At 35.3% G+C, this 16889-nt stretch overlaps 3 protein-coding genes across 3 annotated transcripts in view; 1 reads left to right on the plus strand and 2 right to left on the minus strand.

The window, feature by feature from the left end:
• GluRS-m (putative glutamate--tRNA ligase, mitochondrial) lies at positions 1–9555 on the minus strand. Its single transcript, XM_023158365.2, has 8 exons — positions 9426–9555; positions 9143–9377; positions 7601–7796; positions 4789–5003; positions 4439–4670; positions 3497–3657; positions 3136–3448; positions 1–269 (listed from the first exon to the last, which is right to left on the minus strand). The coding sequence occupies exons 1-8, from the start codon at positions 9535–9537 to the stop codon at positions 177–179; spliced, it is 1557 nt and encodes a 518-aa protein (XP_023014133.2). The 5' UTR covers positions 9538–9555; the 3' UTR covers positions 1–176.
• A 199-nt stretch (positions 9556–9754) lies between these two features.
• SCCRO (defective in cullin neddylation 1 domain containing SCCRO) lies at positions 9755–12624 on the plus strand. Its single transcript, XM_023158369.2, has 3 exons — positions 9755–9889; positions 10037–10630; positions 11613–12624. The coding sequence occupies exons 1-3, from the start codon at positions 9776–9778 to the stop codon at positions 11799–11801; spliced, it is 897 nt and encodes a 298-aa protein (XP_023014137.1). The 5' UTR covers positions 9755–9775; the 3' UTR covers positions 11802–12624.
• A 2920-nt stretch (positions 12625–15544) lies between these two features.
• The window catches only part of LOC111503926 (imaginal disc growth factor 4), a 43687-nt gene continuing 42342 nt past the window's right edge, over positions 15545–16889 (minus strand). Inside the window, 1 exon segment of the mRNA XM_074175238.1 lies at positions 15545–15756. Within this exon segment, the coding sequence (XP_074031339.1) occupies positions 15545–15756 (212 nt within the window).

Here is a 16889-nt window from a genome sequence, read left to right on the forward strand (position 1 = left end):
TAAATGAAATCGCAATATTTTTCTATTTTTTATATACATTCGCACTCGGTTGCATTTTTATACAATGATTTACAATCAAATGACTTTCTTCTAAAGAGGTACAGCGAAAGCATTCAAGGAACCATTTTGTATTGTTTATTCTACTGTATACCTTCTTCATTAAATATGTATTCACCTCAGGTCTTTGCGTTATTTATACAATTTTCCAACCTATCCAGTGTATTTTTCTTTCCCAATATCACCATCATTTCAGCGACACTTGGTCCCTCCTGAAATTTCATGATTATAAATCGAAAAAGACTCAGTCCTGAAATATCTTGACATAACAGATAACAAGTGTTACCTAAGTTACAAAAAACACTTATATTTCAGTAAATTGCTTCTATTTGCCTCAACTACACACTTGCAAAATAGCCCTTCTATTTTTTGAACACCGTTTACAGAAGGAAGAAAGGTTAGCAAAATAAGTAGATATGTATGAACCCAAACCACCCAAAGTAACAAAAAAGGTAGCTCAGGCAAGATTTGTCACTAAAATGGTATGTTCCATAATATCACGTATTTTACTATCAAATTCTTCGAGCACAAAAGTGCGACAATTAATAACAAAATGAGAGCAAGTGGAACCTCTAAAAGCTTTATGTCACTTTGGTTTGTAAGGAGCGTGATAGAATAGTGGTCGAAATCTGGGCTTCTAAACTGGTAATCGATCGTGCGTTCAAATCACACCCTCCTGCAGTTTTTTCATCGTTCGTTATCTATCCAACTTTCAAACCCTTTGAAATTAAATAAAATAACAAAAATATGAAATATTTTTGAATGCTTTTCCAAATTGCTTCTTAATATAAAATTTAATAAACAAATAAATCTTGCTTATTAGTCAGTGAGCCATGCTTGAAGACTGGCAGTTAACAAGATTTGTTTACTGCCAGTCTTACTTATTCAGAGCAATCGAGCAAATTATGGATATGCAGTTGGTTAGTACCTCGTCCACTAGATGGAGTGACATTTTGTTGTTCGTTCCAACTTAGGAAGAGAAATGAAATACTCAGAAGGAATTCCGATTTTCAATTATGTTGATCCGGATGATGATATTGACTGTGATATCCGGCGGGAACAATGAGTTCAGCGTATCCTCAGGGAAAATGATGACGATGTGATCCGTCCAGCTACGGAGGAAGAACTGAAGGGGTACATCAGAGCCTCCAAACCCAAGAAGGCTCCGGGAATTGATTCAATCAACAATAGGTTGTTGAAGCACCTCCCGGAGAACTTTATCAGATATTTATTGGACATCATAAACAGCTCAATCGCCCTCAGATACTTCCCCCGAAGATGGAAGCATGCCGTAGTTGTCATGATCCCGAAACAGGGCCAGAACCCGCTGTTTCCCCAGAATCATCGTCCAATTAGTCTGCTTTGCTCAACGGCTAAGCTGGCTGAACGTGTTGTGCTACAAAGGCTAACTGAAGAAGTTGAAGACCGAAATGTTCTGCCTGATGAACAATTCGGTTTCAGGAGGGCACACTCCACCGAGCTGCCGGCCTTGAGACTGGTCGAAAACTCCATCTCAGAGCTAAATAATAGGAAGACAGTCCTGGACATTTCAAAAGCCTTCGACCGAGTATGGCACGAAGGCTTATTACACAAAATGCTCGATTTCGGCCTGCCTCAGGGCCTGATCCGGTGGATTAGGTCCTTTCTGAAGGGCAGATCATTTCAGGTCCGAGTTGAAGGAACCCTGTCTCCCGTCAGGGAAATCCAAGTGCCTCAAGGAGCTGTGCTGTCTCCACTATTGTACAGCCTTTACGTGAGCGACCTTCCGAGGTTCGATCACGTGAAGGTTTCCCTATACGCCGATGATACGGCTCTCCTCGCTTCTTCCATGGGACGGGGGTTGGCGGTCGTCTACATGCAACGTGCATTGGACGACCTCGAACGCTGGTACCTGGAATGGAAGATTCGGGAAAAACTCAGGCGATAGATTTGGGGAGGCGCAACGTTTCGCCAGATACAAGAGTCACGATTTCAGACAGGGAGATCGAATGGCAAACGCGAGTCAAATACCTAGGTCTTTGGGTAGACCGCCGACTCACCTGGGTAAATCACGTTGACTACATCAAGGACAAAGTACAAATTAGGATATCCAAACTCTATCCTCTGATCAATCGAAAGTCCAAGCTCAATCTTAGGAATAAGATTTTACTATATAACACGATGTTCAAGCCTGTCATTATGTATGCTTCAGGCGCTTGGGGACAAACCGCTCCGACAAACCTCTCCATTCTGGAGAGATTGCAAAACAATCTTCTCAGGATGCTGGTGAATGCTCCATGGTTCGTGCGGAATGAAGCCATCCGCAGAGATTTGAAGCTGTTAACCATACAGCAGTCCATTCAGTTGAGGAATCAGAGAGTTTTCGAGTCAGCGGAAACTCATGATAACCCATTAGTTAGGGAAGCTGTAGATTACACTATAGACGACCCCACTCGATTCAGAAGGCCCCGTCGCTCGGTTGAGTGAAGGCCCCACGACGTCTGTTAAAATGAACAGTTTGTTCATCAATACCCCAGTCAGGAAGGAGTACACAAGGCCAGAGCGGCATAGATGTCATTGACCTTTATGACGTTACCAAAACACTCTAAGTTATGAACCACTCCTCCTGACGACAAATTTCATTTCTATAAATAATGGCCACCTTTCATGTGGTTTTTATAAATAACCCAAACAAATGCTTTATAAAACACAAAATACTGATTTGCAACTTGAGTATCATTCACATATTGGATATAATTTTTCTAAGAATGAGAAAAGCGCTGCTGAGTACCTACTTCTGCAATGAAAACCAAAATGATCTTATTGTAAAATAATAGCCTCCTCAATAAATGACGAGGCAAATTTTCTCGAATTTCTCAATTGTTTTGGAAATTAGACGGTTTCATGGTAGGCAACTTTTCCCAATAGTTAGAAAATACTCCATTTGTGTATTATTTCACATTGAGATTGGCAAATGAGGTAGATTGAAAGTTAATCTGGTGAATTATGTCTATCATGACTATTTCTAATATTTGATACCTATATCTTCCCTAATCTCTTCCTAAATCAGTCTAGACTATTTTTTCAAAATCTTCTTACCTTGAGACCACTCAGAATATGCCTCAACATTTTCATGAGTGCGGCGAATTTGATTCCATGTTCTTGGGAGAAAGTTTTCAAAATAGCATTCAAATCTTTGGTGTCCCCCTGCTCCTCGATGCCTTCCAACATTGTTTTCAATGATTTGATAGTATCAACTTCCTTACTGACGATGTGATGGTTTGAAGGAACGACCCAAATAAATGCCAAATCCTCACTAACTAAATCGGACAATTTGGATATCCTTTCAGAAGACCACAACAGGACGTTCCGAATATGGTCATCGTCAAATTTTAAGGAACCATCTTCCACTCTGAAATTCTGATTTTAAAACTAGTAGACAATGAATAGTAGCATCTACCTTTGGGCAAAAGTTGTTTTTAGTAATGTTTTCACTTGTTGCACCATATTGTGTAACTCCTTTTCATTTTGCAACTTCCTCCTCAATTCTAGTCTATTGAATTCCAATAAACGGTCATTCATCAATTTTCCGGAATGTGAATTAATTCTGGTGATGTCGAACTGCAAAAGACATTGCTATGAAGTGGTTATTGAAAAAGGAAGCTGACAATTATGTTGACATCATGCAAAGTGGACTAAATAAACAGCATCAATTGATAATTAACCATATTTGTTAATTATCAGTTCAAATAAAACTTCTACGGATGGGATTAATGAACAGTTTGAAGATGAATAAGTACTCTCACCATGGCAATATCAAATATGCCTGTTTCGGTGACATATAGACGTTATGTTGTGACAGAAATGAGTGCTGATTAGGAGATAAGGCAAGTGTTTTGTCCCGATACTTCAAAGTACACCACTGAGGCTGTTCCATATGAATGACATTTCATATCATTACTCTTTCATATATCACATTGTGTAGCATTCCTATGAATGATATCTGTTTCGATTTGAACACGAATATTTGTAGTACAAACTGAATGGGAAAAACTAATATTAACTATACTACTATTAAAGTAATTGTTCGGGAAGAATTTTTTCTCATGTGCAATTCAATTTTCATGTGAAAGTAGTCGTTTCAACAGATTTTTTCCAGGTTGTATATGAAAGAAAATTATGTGTATGCACTATGTAACTTCATGAAGAGTTTTTATTGTAGTCATCTTTTTTCTGACTTTTTTTGGAGGTTTCCAACATGTTTGTTTGATGATTTAGAAAAAGAAATCACAATAAACATAAAATAACCATACATTTTTCCACATATCCACAATACCAAACACCTCAATACTTTTCTGACTTGAGCTATATGACGTGAAAAACTGAAAATTCTGATAATTACCTGACTTGCTAACTCATCGATGGTGTAACATTTTGGTTTGATATTCCTTTCCAAATCCTTGGTAAATCCTCCTCCTGAATAAACAATGAAATTTATCAAAGCCAAAGGGAAGATATTGCTTTCTCTATAATGGCTTATTTTGATGTCTCCTTGACGTTTACTCAATTTGGATCCGTCAGAGTTCATCAAGAGAGGCAGATGCCCGAATGAAGGAGGTATCCAGCCAAATGCCCTAGAAACAGTCAATATTTCGATATCAAAACTAAAAAAAAATATCGTATTCGTTCACCCCTCCCCCCAGAGAGAAAGCTTGAACCCTTCTCCAAGAGTAAACTGAAATGTTATGTCACCTATAAAGTAAAAGATGTTTCGTGGTAGAAATCTGCCATTCGACCCCTCTCAAAACGTGAGATATTTTCATTAAATGATCATCCACTACATTCGCGAAATGGTAAGTTGGAAAACCGTCTGTTTTCATGATAACTGGATCGCCCTCGTTGAGGGAAATGTTGTATGCGATTTTTCCATAAATCAAATCATCAAAACTTTCTTCTTTTTCACTTATCTGGAATGAGAATTCAATCAAATAAAATGATATTCAAAATCCAAATTAAATTTCAGTTAAGAAGACACCCAAATTGTAACAACAAACCCAAAATGCTCTAACAGAATAAGTATATGTTACAAAAGTGAAACAAAACTTCCCTCAGTCATAATAATATTGGAATTGAAAGAACCAGATAATAATAAATAGGGAAATGAAAATAAATATATTGGCTTCAACATTAATATTTCATTCATCACATACACTTTGTAATTTTATTGCTTTTCAATATTTTATTCATGAATCATACATATTTTATATATTGTTAAGTGTTTATTTGTTCAAAACAGGTGTTACATAATTCAACGAGAGAATCCGTTATCTACATGAACAGTCTACTTATTCCGTCGCGACTGTTTGTGAGATGTCTCATTCTACTGTGTGGAGACTTTTGAAGAGGAATAGGTATCATCCATACAAAATTAAAATGGTACACCAATTAACTGAAGATGACCCTGATCGAAGAACAGAATTCTGCGAAATCATGACGGAAACCATTGCAAGGCATCCTACCTATATCCACAATATTTGTTTTAGTGACGAATGTACATTTTTTTAAACGGCAATGTTCACAGACAAAATTGCCGTTACTGAAGTGACACCAACCCTCACGTTTTCCGGGAGACGCATACCCAATATCCAGAAAAAATCAACGTTTGGGCAGGAATGTTGGGAAATCATATCGTTGGACCGCTATTTGTTGATCAAAATTTAACAGAACTGTATTTGAATATGCTGGAAACTACTGTTGACCCTCTCATCACTGAAATCGTCGAAGCGAATCCTAATGAATTCAATATGGATATTGAATTCCAACAAGATGGAGCACCACCACATTACTCCAGACAAGTGAGAAACTATTTGGATACTACTTTTCCCGGTCGTTGGATTGGCCGTTGAGGTCCTACAGAATGGCCAGCCCGCTCGCCAGATTTGACACCTTTGGACTTTTTTTAAGGAGATATTTGAAGCAAAAGGTGTACGAAACTGAACCTGCTTCAATATTGGATATACGACAGAGAATGATAAATATTTGTAGAGATATGAACGGTACTGTGTTCGAAAATATTCGGCGTGAAATATCGGATAGGCTGTTCATATGTCAAGAAGTTCAAGACTACCATTTCGAGCATCTTCTGAACTGACCTCAAGCTAATTACCTCATATTATGTAGTTAAATGTCAATGTATTCAGGCAATTATTAAAAATTCCGCCATTTTGTAGTAGTTGAAGATATTGACATTAAATTCTAGGGTTGTGAAGCATTTGTCAGGAGCTTTGGAAAGATGTGTCACAAGACCCCCCTTTCCATTTAATTTTTTTCCCAGATGGCGCCCAGTCGCCATCTTGAAAGCTTCATCAATCTGTCAATTTCACTTCAAAATAAAGTATTCATGCATTAATTTCATTATCCCAAATTTAAATTTTTTGAGTTGACCCGTTTAAAAAATAAAAGGGGGGGCATTAAAGAAACGCACTATATGTTGAACAGATAGGTACAGCCACACTGTCATGGTGCGTCAAATGCGAATAAACCATAAATAACAATCTATCCTAAAATATGTTAAATGTTTGGTTGTGTTCAGTTATAGAGTTGTGGCTTCCACATCATAGCCACAACTGAACATAATCAAATATAACTGAACTTGACCATGGAAACTCATCCAAACATATGCATTGACTTTCCCTATGTGGGCTAGAATTCTATTTTCAACAGTACCTATCCCACATCTGACACTTTGACACAGTACACACCCCACAGCTGACACCATTTGTTGTGACCCTCTTTAGCATGTAGAGATTTCTTAAAATACAATAAATCCGTGTCACCAACGGATGTGTCTTAAACAGAAACTGATTTATGGATCTCACTGGTTTTATGATTGGAATAATCAGAAGAATGACACAATGATAAATCATACTAAAAATGAATAAAATGAAATATTATGAAATAAAACAACGGAAAAATAATAGTAAATGTCTTCCTTGATATCTTTCTCATTTCCTTTGCAAGTCACACAGCTAAACGTTTAATTGCTATGAATTTTCTCAACTCAAACGGGATGTTCAATTAACAGAAATTTACTCAATTTTTTTTTATCACTTTGATCGCTTTTATATTAGCGAACATTCCGGGTATCCACCAAAATATTTTTTTTATTCTGACTGGGTGAAATTCTAGAAAAAGTATTTCAAATTTTCATGGAATGAGTTTGTGAAGTACCGCTTGTGAAGATGATGAAATTCTAGAAAAAGTATTTCAAATTTTCATGGAATGAGTTTGTGGGGTACCGTTTGTGAAATCAAGAGGATCAGCTGCTTCTTGTTTGGTCTCATGATTTTTATGGAAAGGAGCAGTCTTCATGAACTTTACGGGAATTAGTATTCATTTCCTCTGTTGGTTTACTACACACAGCATGTGAATGACCGTGAGTATAACTCGATTCGAATTTCCCAAAATAGTGAATAAACTAATGTTTGGAAATAAAATACAAAACATGCATTTCTCCCAACGTTCCTACTCAGCGGAATCTAGTACCAACCGAAATAATACCAACCTTAAACCGGATGCATGACATTTCCCCTTTTTCTAACCTTCTCTCTACTTCTTCGGTAGATAGATGTCGACAACGATTGTCATACTTAGGAATTTCCTGTTTTTTTAATGCCTCTCTTCTTAATAATTGCAATCTTCTCTCAGTACAAAAACAATGATAGGCCGAACCATTTTCTAATAGCACTTGAACTTGTTCCCTAAACAAAATTTCATGTTATTCCCATTTTAGATATAAAAACCAAAAATATTAAACATTACAATTCAGGAACCTGATTGAACATGACCTTTTTCAAGGAGAAAGACAGCTTTCGAACTGATCGATAATTTTAGGTACAGCATTTTCTACTCAGAAAATCTTACTCATTGAAGTAAACATTCAAGTTCAGAGACCTCACACAAATGATTTTCATTATTCTGAATGTGTACACACGATACAAATGTTATGAAAGACAATAATAGTCACTGTTCCCAAACACCAAAAATACAGTGAAGTGTACTTCATATCATAAAGAAGCCAACTTGGTTGTTGAAACGCGCGTCAAGAAGAATGTTGCAATTCTGATATTTGGGAACAGTATTTGTTTTGGATTTATTCTATTCCAGTTCTACCTTTCATGGTACATGGTCTTCCCAAGTTTCTTATGCATTCTGATATAATACTATAATTATGTCTTCAATAATGATAAAGTACATAAAAATTAGCTTGGATTTTAGGTTGAAATTATAAGGATTTGAATCCATAATAATTATTCATCACAAATTTGTAATTACTTCTATCAGTAACTTCGAAATACTGGAAAACTAATAATAGTATTCTGTATTCCAGTAGATTATTTCTTCTGTTATAGTAATAAGGTTTTTGAGTGACATGTTCTGTATTCATGTTCCTTCAAAACTGCCCCAACTGCAAAATCTGACACTGGTGGTACCCCTATTTGTATCAATGGAAAACGCCTATTGATATTTGACATTTATATTTGAGCAGTGACACCAACATCAATAAATTTGTTTTTAATATTATATTATTAAATGATCAAATCTCAAATAAAGACTATATTGAAAACTGAAGAATGGTCCATTTTTGTTACTTTACAGGAGATAAACTTATATTTTCAAGTCTGATTTGTTTAAATTCGAATTACTGGAATACAAATCATATCATTTGGTACCATCCAGCAAAGTTAAAATAGAATACACAAACAACTTATAAGTAGTTTGTGATGGAATCATTTCAGTGCCCTTATTCAGGATTCAGGATAAAATCTAATATTTGAGAGTGTGCACTCTATTAGATTGAGTGCTGGGGAGAGCAAGACCAAAACAATGCATATATGAAATTCCACTTGAGGCAAATAATTGATTATTCAAGTATTTATCATGACACACTAACTTCCTGGAGCATTTTCATCTGAATTTATTTGAATCAATTCATCAAGGAATTGTGTTTCACATATTATATGTATAATTCCTGAATTATAGTCGAGTTTTGATTTCTACATACTAAAACTGAGTTTATCAATGTTTTTGTTCTTTCAACGTTTACCTATATATATTCAGTCTCTGGGACTGAAGATATGGCCCCGCAAGTCCACCTTGAGATGGACCTTCATCAATATGTATGCCAGACCATTCCAGATCCCGTTGTAGTTGCTCGGTAGCCCCTGCAACCAATCTAGTTTGGTCTGTATCTTCAATTCGTAAAATGAATTTTCCATTGTGCTTTTTGGCAAATAAAAAATTATACAATGCTGTCCTCAAGCCTCCAAGGTGCAAATAACCTACAATTATATAAATTATTATTCTCCCTAAATAGCTGAAAGGATTACCTGTCGGACTTGGAGCAAAGCGAACTCTCACTCCATCAGTATCATAAGTGCGAAAACAAATTCTGCAGATATTGTGGCTCCTCTTTCCAATGTTTATTCCAAAAGAAATCATTTTATATTTTCTTGAAATAATTATAGATAGTTTTCAAAATTCAGTAATTTATTTCTATAATTTTCTTTTGGAATCTAACCCATTTCAGTAGAAATGTGTGTCAGAGCAATGATGAACTCATTATATTCATATTTTGGAACAATTTCAATTTTTATCACTTTCCACTTTCACTTTTTCTTTTTGTTTCTTACTTCTTCCAACAAAGTCATTCTGTTTGCTTTGTGTGGTAGCCTTGTTTATGCGCACTTTAGTTGAGGTTATTTTTCGTAAATCTGCAACAATAAAGGAAATAATAATCAAATGTTTTCTTTTTGTTAATAAATTATTTGTGAATTACCTAATTCCCACTATGGTACGTAAATATTCCTCAAAACGTCCTCTGAGAAGCAAGTGAAAGAGCAGAAAAGTTATTAGATAATCTGTCAAAGTGAAGTTCTTTTATTTTGGCTTCCTAACCGTACTTTTCGAACGAAAATATTATTTATATTCTTTATTTCAGCATAAACTCAAATCATCGCAAAGGGAGAAAGTAAAAAAGTTTATATCCTTCACCCAGACGGGTGAAAATACAGCCATTTATTGCCTTACTCAAAATGATTGGAAATTAGATCTAGCTAGTGACAACTACTTCCAAAACCCAGATGCATATTACAAGGAGCCAAGAAACGTAGATAAAAAGAAGTTGGACTCGTTATATAACAGATACAAGGATCCCAGCGAGCCAGAAAAGGTAACAGTAGATGGAATCATGAAGTTCTTAGATGATCTGAGTCTGCCGCCCGAATCCAAATTGGTGCTCATCATAGCCTGGAAGTTCAAAGCCGCAACTCAATGCGAGTTCACCAGAGATGAGTTCGTGAATGGGATGACAGATTTAGGTTGTGATAATATTGATAAATTGAAGGCACGATTGCCTGCGTTAGAAAACGAATTAAGGGATAGTTATAAGTTCAAAGACTTCTATCATTTCACGTTCAATTACGCCAAGAACCCAGGGCAGAAAGGACTAGATCTCGATATGGCCATAGCATATTGGAATATCGTTCTGAAAGGAAAGTTTAAGTTTCTGGATTTGTGGTGTACTTTTTTACAGGTGAGGGAAGGTCATTATTATCAAATCAAAAATCAATCTGAAACTTAATACATTCTCTATACAAAGCTTGTTAATCATCGTTTGGACAGCTTTACAGTTTGCGATTCTTGAAGGAATGGCAGTATGCGCCTTAAGGGCTTTTCAATGAGCTATTTCAGTTATCGTTTATTGCCTCGATTCTTCTTAAAAGAGCAATTTTAGTTATAAATATGGCTACATTCAGTGTTGCCAACCTCATTGAATATTACTAATTATTAATTTAATCTAAAATTTGAGATAACAAATGACAAATAGTTTATGTTGTTTATATATAAAACACCTCAAAGTGATAATTCTATTTTTCTGTTGACATCATTATTCTCAGATTATTTGTAGTCATTTAATTTCAGATTTCAATAATTATGTATTTTCACTTATCGACAAATGTATTTTGGCAAACCTGCTCAATGCCAGAAAGTGTATGACTAACATTCTGTTCTCGAGTGTGAAAGAAAACTGCAATTGCAGACAGTGAAAGTTTCACAGTGTGTAGAGACCTTTAGTCAAGTTGACAATTACAATATAAATAAAAATGAAGATATCAAATTCAAACAGATAAGTAATGGGCAATAAAAATACGAATTCTTTAAAATATATTTTGAGAAGTCGATAGTATTATCAAAATGCCCCTGAACTATGTAACAGACCCCTGTTGAGCTGGCATGGCCACTTTTGTTTTTCATTTTATTTTCAGGCCATAATTTTGAGTCTAATTTTGTACTTTGTTCCCCGATTTTTGGCTCTGTAACCAATTGAAATATTGTAGATTTTGGTTAATTTTTCGGGCTGTTTCGGCAGCGTTTTGATTCATTTTGAATTGAATGAAACACATGACATAAAACAGACAAAACTTTTGAAACAACCTTATAACTTGCAGTAACTCCACAAAATATTATTCTTTTTCTTTCACTATTGAGATACTTCAATAACACGTTGTTTTTAGGAGAATCATAGGAGGTCAATTCCTAAAGACACCTGGAATTTGCTTCTAGACTTTGCTCAACACATAGCCGATGACATGAGCAATTACGATGAGGAGGGGGCTTGGCCAGTTCTCATAGACGATTTTGTAGAATGGGCTTCCTCGAAAACTAAAGAGAACCGACCGCAGAGTACCAACCAACTTGAATAGCAGAATGTTCTACAATTAATTCAAATGAAATTAAATTTATTCGTCAAACTTGAACGAAATTCAAAAATTGAAATGCTAGTCCAGGTTTTGGTTTGGTGGAAAAGTTTGTTGCATTTTTTTTATCTCCGTGACCAGGATTGTAGATTAGGAACTGACAATTATGGAGAACCTGTTTGTTGTTATTCAGTTTTTTCATTTAGAGTTTTCATTGCGACTTCCTTAGGATATTAGGATTTATGTTCGCTTTGGAATGTTAACTGTTTCTTTAATTTTCGATATGTAATTGAATTCCTAATTTCCATATTGTTCTTCGCAGAATATGATAGATAAATTATTCTTTAGTCATAGGTGTATAGAAAAGTTATCACTTATGCATATTGTTTTCTGAAAGATTAATGTTAGTTGTATATTCGTCTAGGTAATGTTTTAATAACATCATTTGGTTTTGTTGAAAGAATCAAACTTTGTCTAAATGGTTGGAAACGTTTATGGGATTTTTTTTATTGATTAGCTTTTAATCGTTTCAAGAATGAATGTGATTACCATTCAGTTTTCATTGTACATGTTTTTCAAATCAAAGTACAAATTTTTCTGCATTACATATAACAGAAAATTAGGCAAGAAATATCTGGACTGAAAAAAAATGCAGTTTCATAGATTATTATATCAATTATTGATTGATCCGAATAAATTTAATATTATTTGTTATTGGCTTGCATATTTATTACTAAGATTAAGTTGAAACAATGTAAATAGCGCTCTTTTTCCCGTTTTTGAACAAAGTGTTTATGGAAATAAAATTTAAATTTTCTTAAAAATTAAATAGTTGTTTTTTACTTCCACTCACTGTTTAAAACCTTATATCTTTCATGTTTTGCTGATTTAAACAGTCAGCTTTTCCAGTTTATTGAAACCGCTGAAAAATGCTGCATTTGGGACTTAATATCGATGAGTGTCTGAAATTTGAGGAGCATATAGGTATTATAAACAAAAAACTTTCCTCCGGGAGTTTTGCACTCAAAATAGTATCAAAGGAACTAGGATTTCATGCAGCAAAAAATGTTTATTATGCCCTCACCTAAGGCATGGCATAGCATTTTGGGGTGTATGCAGTAAACAGATGTTTCAATCTGTTTTCATATTACAAAAACGTGCGGTACGGTATCTCTGTGGAGCAAAGTGGAATGATCCTTGTGAGCCACTGTTTTTAATGCATAGAATTTTAACTGTGACTTCATTGTTTATTCTTGAATCGGCATGCCTTATATACAAGAACAACGGTACCTTTACTTCTCCGCCTCACCACAATACTAGACAAGCTTGCCAATTAAAGGTTCCTATCCCAACAAGTAGTCAAATCAAGAACTCAATTATATATAATGAAGTGAAAATGTATAATAAGTTACCTAAAAGTTCAACAGAATGTGTCACGCTACTATCTTTTAGGAGAAACTTGAAGGTAATTCTGGTCATAAAGGCTTACTATACATTAAACGAATTTTTTGAGGATAACCTCGACACAATTATATTCATGTGTATATATGTATGTATGTATATATGTTTGTATACGTATATATATATATATATATATATATATATATATATATATATATATATATATATATATATATATATATATATATATATATATATATATATATATATATATATATATTCTCTTTCTTTCTATTTGTAGAGTTTTTTTTATTTATACATTTATACAAAAATTACTCAATCATTGTTTTACCCATGTACAAAATTACACTTTAACATAATAAGATAGGTTCTGTTTGTGTATGTGCTCATTTGTGTATATTAGTAATATTTTAGGCAGAAAAATGTTTGTGGACAAGATGTATTTCTTATGACATTAAACGTATCTCTCTCTCTCTCTCTCTCTCTCTAATGCATTATCCTCTTACACAGAGGCGGCGTAAGGTGTGGGCCACGGCCTCGCGGTGAAGACGTCTTTAAAGCTGAAAATAATCTAAAAGAGTATGGAAAATCCAAAAGTCAATACCATGATTTTTTTTCTGAATAATATATTAGAAATTCCCAACCTGAAGGTATTCCATTCTGCGGCGCACGAAAGCACATAAATGAAAAATTTGTGAATATATTCCTTTTTCTGATGGACTATAGTATATTATAAAATTAGTTAATTCAATACTTCTTACCAGTGTCGTTTCTGATCATTTGTTTTTATTTAGTCTGGGAACATTAACGCCATTACTTGGCGTTAAGCTGCTATCGCGGGGAATCCCTCGTCAGAGACCTCGGCATTTCCCCTTAATAGAAAGCCAATCAAAGTATCGCATGCAGACGCAGCCTGAAAGTATTTGATGTGAAACTAAATAATAGTGTTACATAGTTTTGAAATGATAACACGTGTTTAATTAGTGGAAATTCGGATTGTGTCGTGGTCGTGAAGAAAAATAATAGCACCTGTGTTTATTTTATTCAGCAAGAAAAAAAACAAGAAGTGTTTATTATACTCACCTAATTTTTCTAAAGTGTTCTTCAGAAAACAGTACATGATTGAAACTAATGTCTATTATTTGTTTTGAGATTAGCGCATGCGCAGACACTCCGTCGTATGTGAAATGTGAACATTTTGAAGTGCTTATTGCAAATATATTAATTTGATTACTATTTGCCTTGATATTAATTGAAAATTCTGCATTCACTAATCTAGCTCTAGCTTATATTATGTATCAAATCAAATGACAACACAAAGTCTCTTAAAACAAAAATCAAGAGGGGTTAGGTGAACTACCAACTACTATTCATGAATATTCATTTGAAATTTGACTTTTCTCGCTGTGGATTTATATTTCTTTTAGCGTCAGCGGTTTTCGATAGATTTGACTAATCTGAAAATTAAGTGGTCTGTGATCGTGATCTATGAGTTCTATGACAAACGGACACACGGAACACGCCTATCATAATCAGATGGAAGACAGAGATAGACAGATTACTCGAATATCAAAGGACAAAGTGAATTTGTAAATATATAAACGTGGTGTCGCCCGAATTGATGCAAAACCAAATGAAGTCAAAATGTATGCTTTTCGTCAATGTGGTATGCATGTACGAAAAAATATTGAATTGTACAGCAATTCGTACAGGAGCAGCCCTGAATACTACCAGTAGGCTATCTTACCACAGTGTTGCCAACCGGATGAACTATAAAGTCGTTATACATGAACCAAAATTCCGCTACCATGCTTCATATTCCGCTATGCTTGTATATCTGACATAATCAGTTCCCGCATGCGACCTAGCAAAAATTAAATACCACAGAACTTACAGTTTGTAGTTTGTGTACTATTCAGATACCAGCATTTACTGGTATATATTTATTTTTTTAAGCTTCTTGTGTGATTTTTGACAGTCTATATTTCCTGAAGCGTATGAAGATTTAAGATTATGTACTTTGTTGACGTACTTTTATAGACAACGATTCTGCCACTGTGTTCATGTAGGACTACAAATACTCTGAAGTATATAAAGATATCTATCTATCTAAGTGCACGGAGTTTGTATTTTTAATTTTGTATTTGTACACGTTTTGACATACTCAATGTCATCTATAGATGATTCAACTGAATAAATATTAGTATTACTTAAAAATCTGGAACTGCTGGTATGTTTTGTAGAAAATCAAAAACAATGAGTAGTTGTTTCTCAAAATATATTAGTATAAGGTTACATTACACTCACATTGTTAAAAAAAAGAAAAATCATAGTGCGGAAACAGCTGCACGGAGAATGGCATACTTGTTGTTACCGCAAATTCCGCGGAAGTCATCGAGAGTCAAATCATCGATGGCAATTCCAGCAAGACCTTTGTTCTTGACATACTGGGCTTTGTTTGCAGCCGTTTCAGGATCTTCGTAGCCAACCCAGATTCCGCCTTTGTCGTTGCCATCAGGAAGGCGGTAAGCATAAACACCTGAAGCAAGAGAAAAGGTTTATGAAAGAAATCAACTTGTGAATTTATCTAAAACGGTGTTGATGAGGACACAAGATGAATGTTTCGTCCCGAAACTTCGAACTACACCAGAAATTTGATGGATTTCGATGGGGTGTCTATCATCAGACTAATATGATTCAATAACTGTCTTTTGCGACAAAAGTTATTCCCTCTCGATGCGAGATCAAAATACATCGAGCAGAGGTAGTGAATAACTTTTAGACGAAATTACTTGATCTTTATATCTATATTTCCATTCGTGAAGATATTTCACACACAGGAGTAGAAAAAAATGTAGCTGTCGATCTCCAGATAAAACAGTTTTCAAACAGTGAAGTTCGAGGTGTACTGAGTTGAACCTCAAAACGAGGAGCAGCTACAGTCCGTCGCGTATTTCTGATATGTACCGCTCTGGGTGGAATCAAATGTGCTAAGTCACTGTGAGCACGGATGGTGTAAACCTCAAAGTAGGAATGGGTCAATTGAGGCTGGGTCTATGGCGGGAAGCGCTTACTGCGCAACCTCTGCTGCAGGCAACTATTGATGCAATTGAACCCAGGTTTGTGTTTAATAAACCCTACAAAATACAAATTAAACAGAACACAGAGTCAGATGTTACAAATGCAATACGCATATATACAGATGGCTCAAAAACCAAATAAGGCTCAGGATGTGGAGTGTACTCCAGATCACTAAGCCTAAGGATTAAGTGGGGAATGGGAAGAAATACCAGCGTGGTCCAAACAGAAATGGCTCGTATTTCAAGCGCCACAAAAGAAATAACTAGGAAAGGAATTTCTGGCAAAAACATAACAATCTGCACTGACAGCAGACAACACCTTTTAGCCTTGAACAGACAACGTATAACCTCAGGGCCAGTACTAAAGTTTCTCCAAGATTTAGCCAAAGCCTCGGTAGATAATAATATTATCCTGAGGTGGGTTAAAGGGCACGACAGTAGTGGATGTAATCGCATTTTGCCGACTCTTTAGCCAAGGAAGCGGCTGGACTAAGAATTTTTGCACCCAGTGGCACCTACTGGTCTCCCAGTGACCTGTCCACCTTCCTGGAAAGGACAGGATGAACGATGACCTAGGAGGACAACTCCTTGG

Source organism: Leptinotarsa decemlineata, unplaced genomic scaffold, assembly GCF_025532065.1.
Source record: "Leptinotarsa decemlineata unplaced genomic scaffold, Ldec_3_MD MMD2_tig00000882_RagTag_RagTag, whole genome shotgun sequence".
NCBI lineage: Eukaryota > Metazoa > Arthropoda > Insecta > Coleoptera > Chrysomelidae > Leptinotarsa > Leptinotarsa decemlineata.

Bases quoted from the DNA above. Each gene is read 5' to 3' on its own strand.
- GluRS-m (XM_023158365.2), bottom strand. From the start codon at position 9,537: ATGATTTCTTTTGGAATAAACATTGGAAAGAGGAGCCACAATATCTGC. The intron at 7,797-9,142 runs GTAAACGTTGAA...AATTTTGTTTAG, and splicing joins CAGAGACTGAATATATATAG to GGAACAAGTTCAAGTGCTAT. The intron at 270-3,135 runs GTAAGAAGATTT...ATGAAATTTCAG, and splicing joins ATATTCTGAGTGGTCTCAAG to GAGGGACCAAGTGTCGCTGA.
- SCCRO (XM_023158369.2), top strand. From the start codon at position 9,776: ATGCGCACTTTAGTTGAGGTTATTTTTCGTAAATCTGCAACAATAAAG. The intron at 9,890-10,036 runs GTACGTAAATAT...TCTTTATTTCAG, and splicing joins ATTACCTAATTCCCACTATG to CATAAACTCAAATCATCGCA. The intron at 10,631-11,612 runs GTGAGGGAAGGT...CGTTGTTTTTAG, and splicing joins TGTGGTGTACTTTTTTACAG to GAGAATCATAGGAGGTCAAT.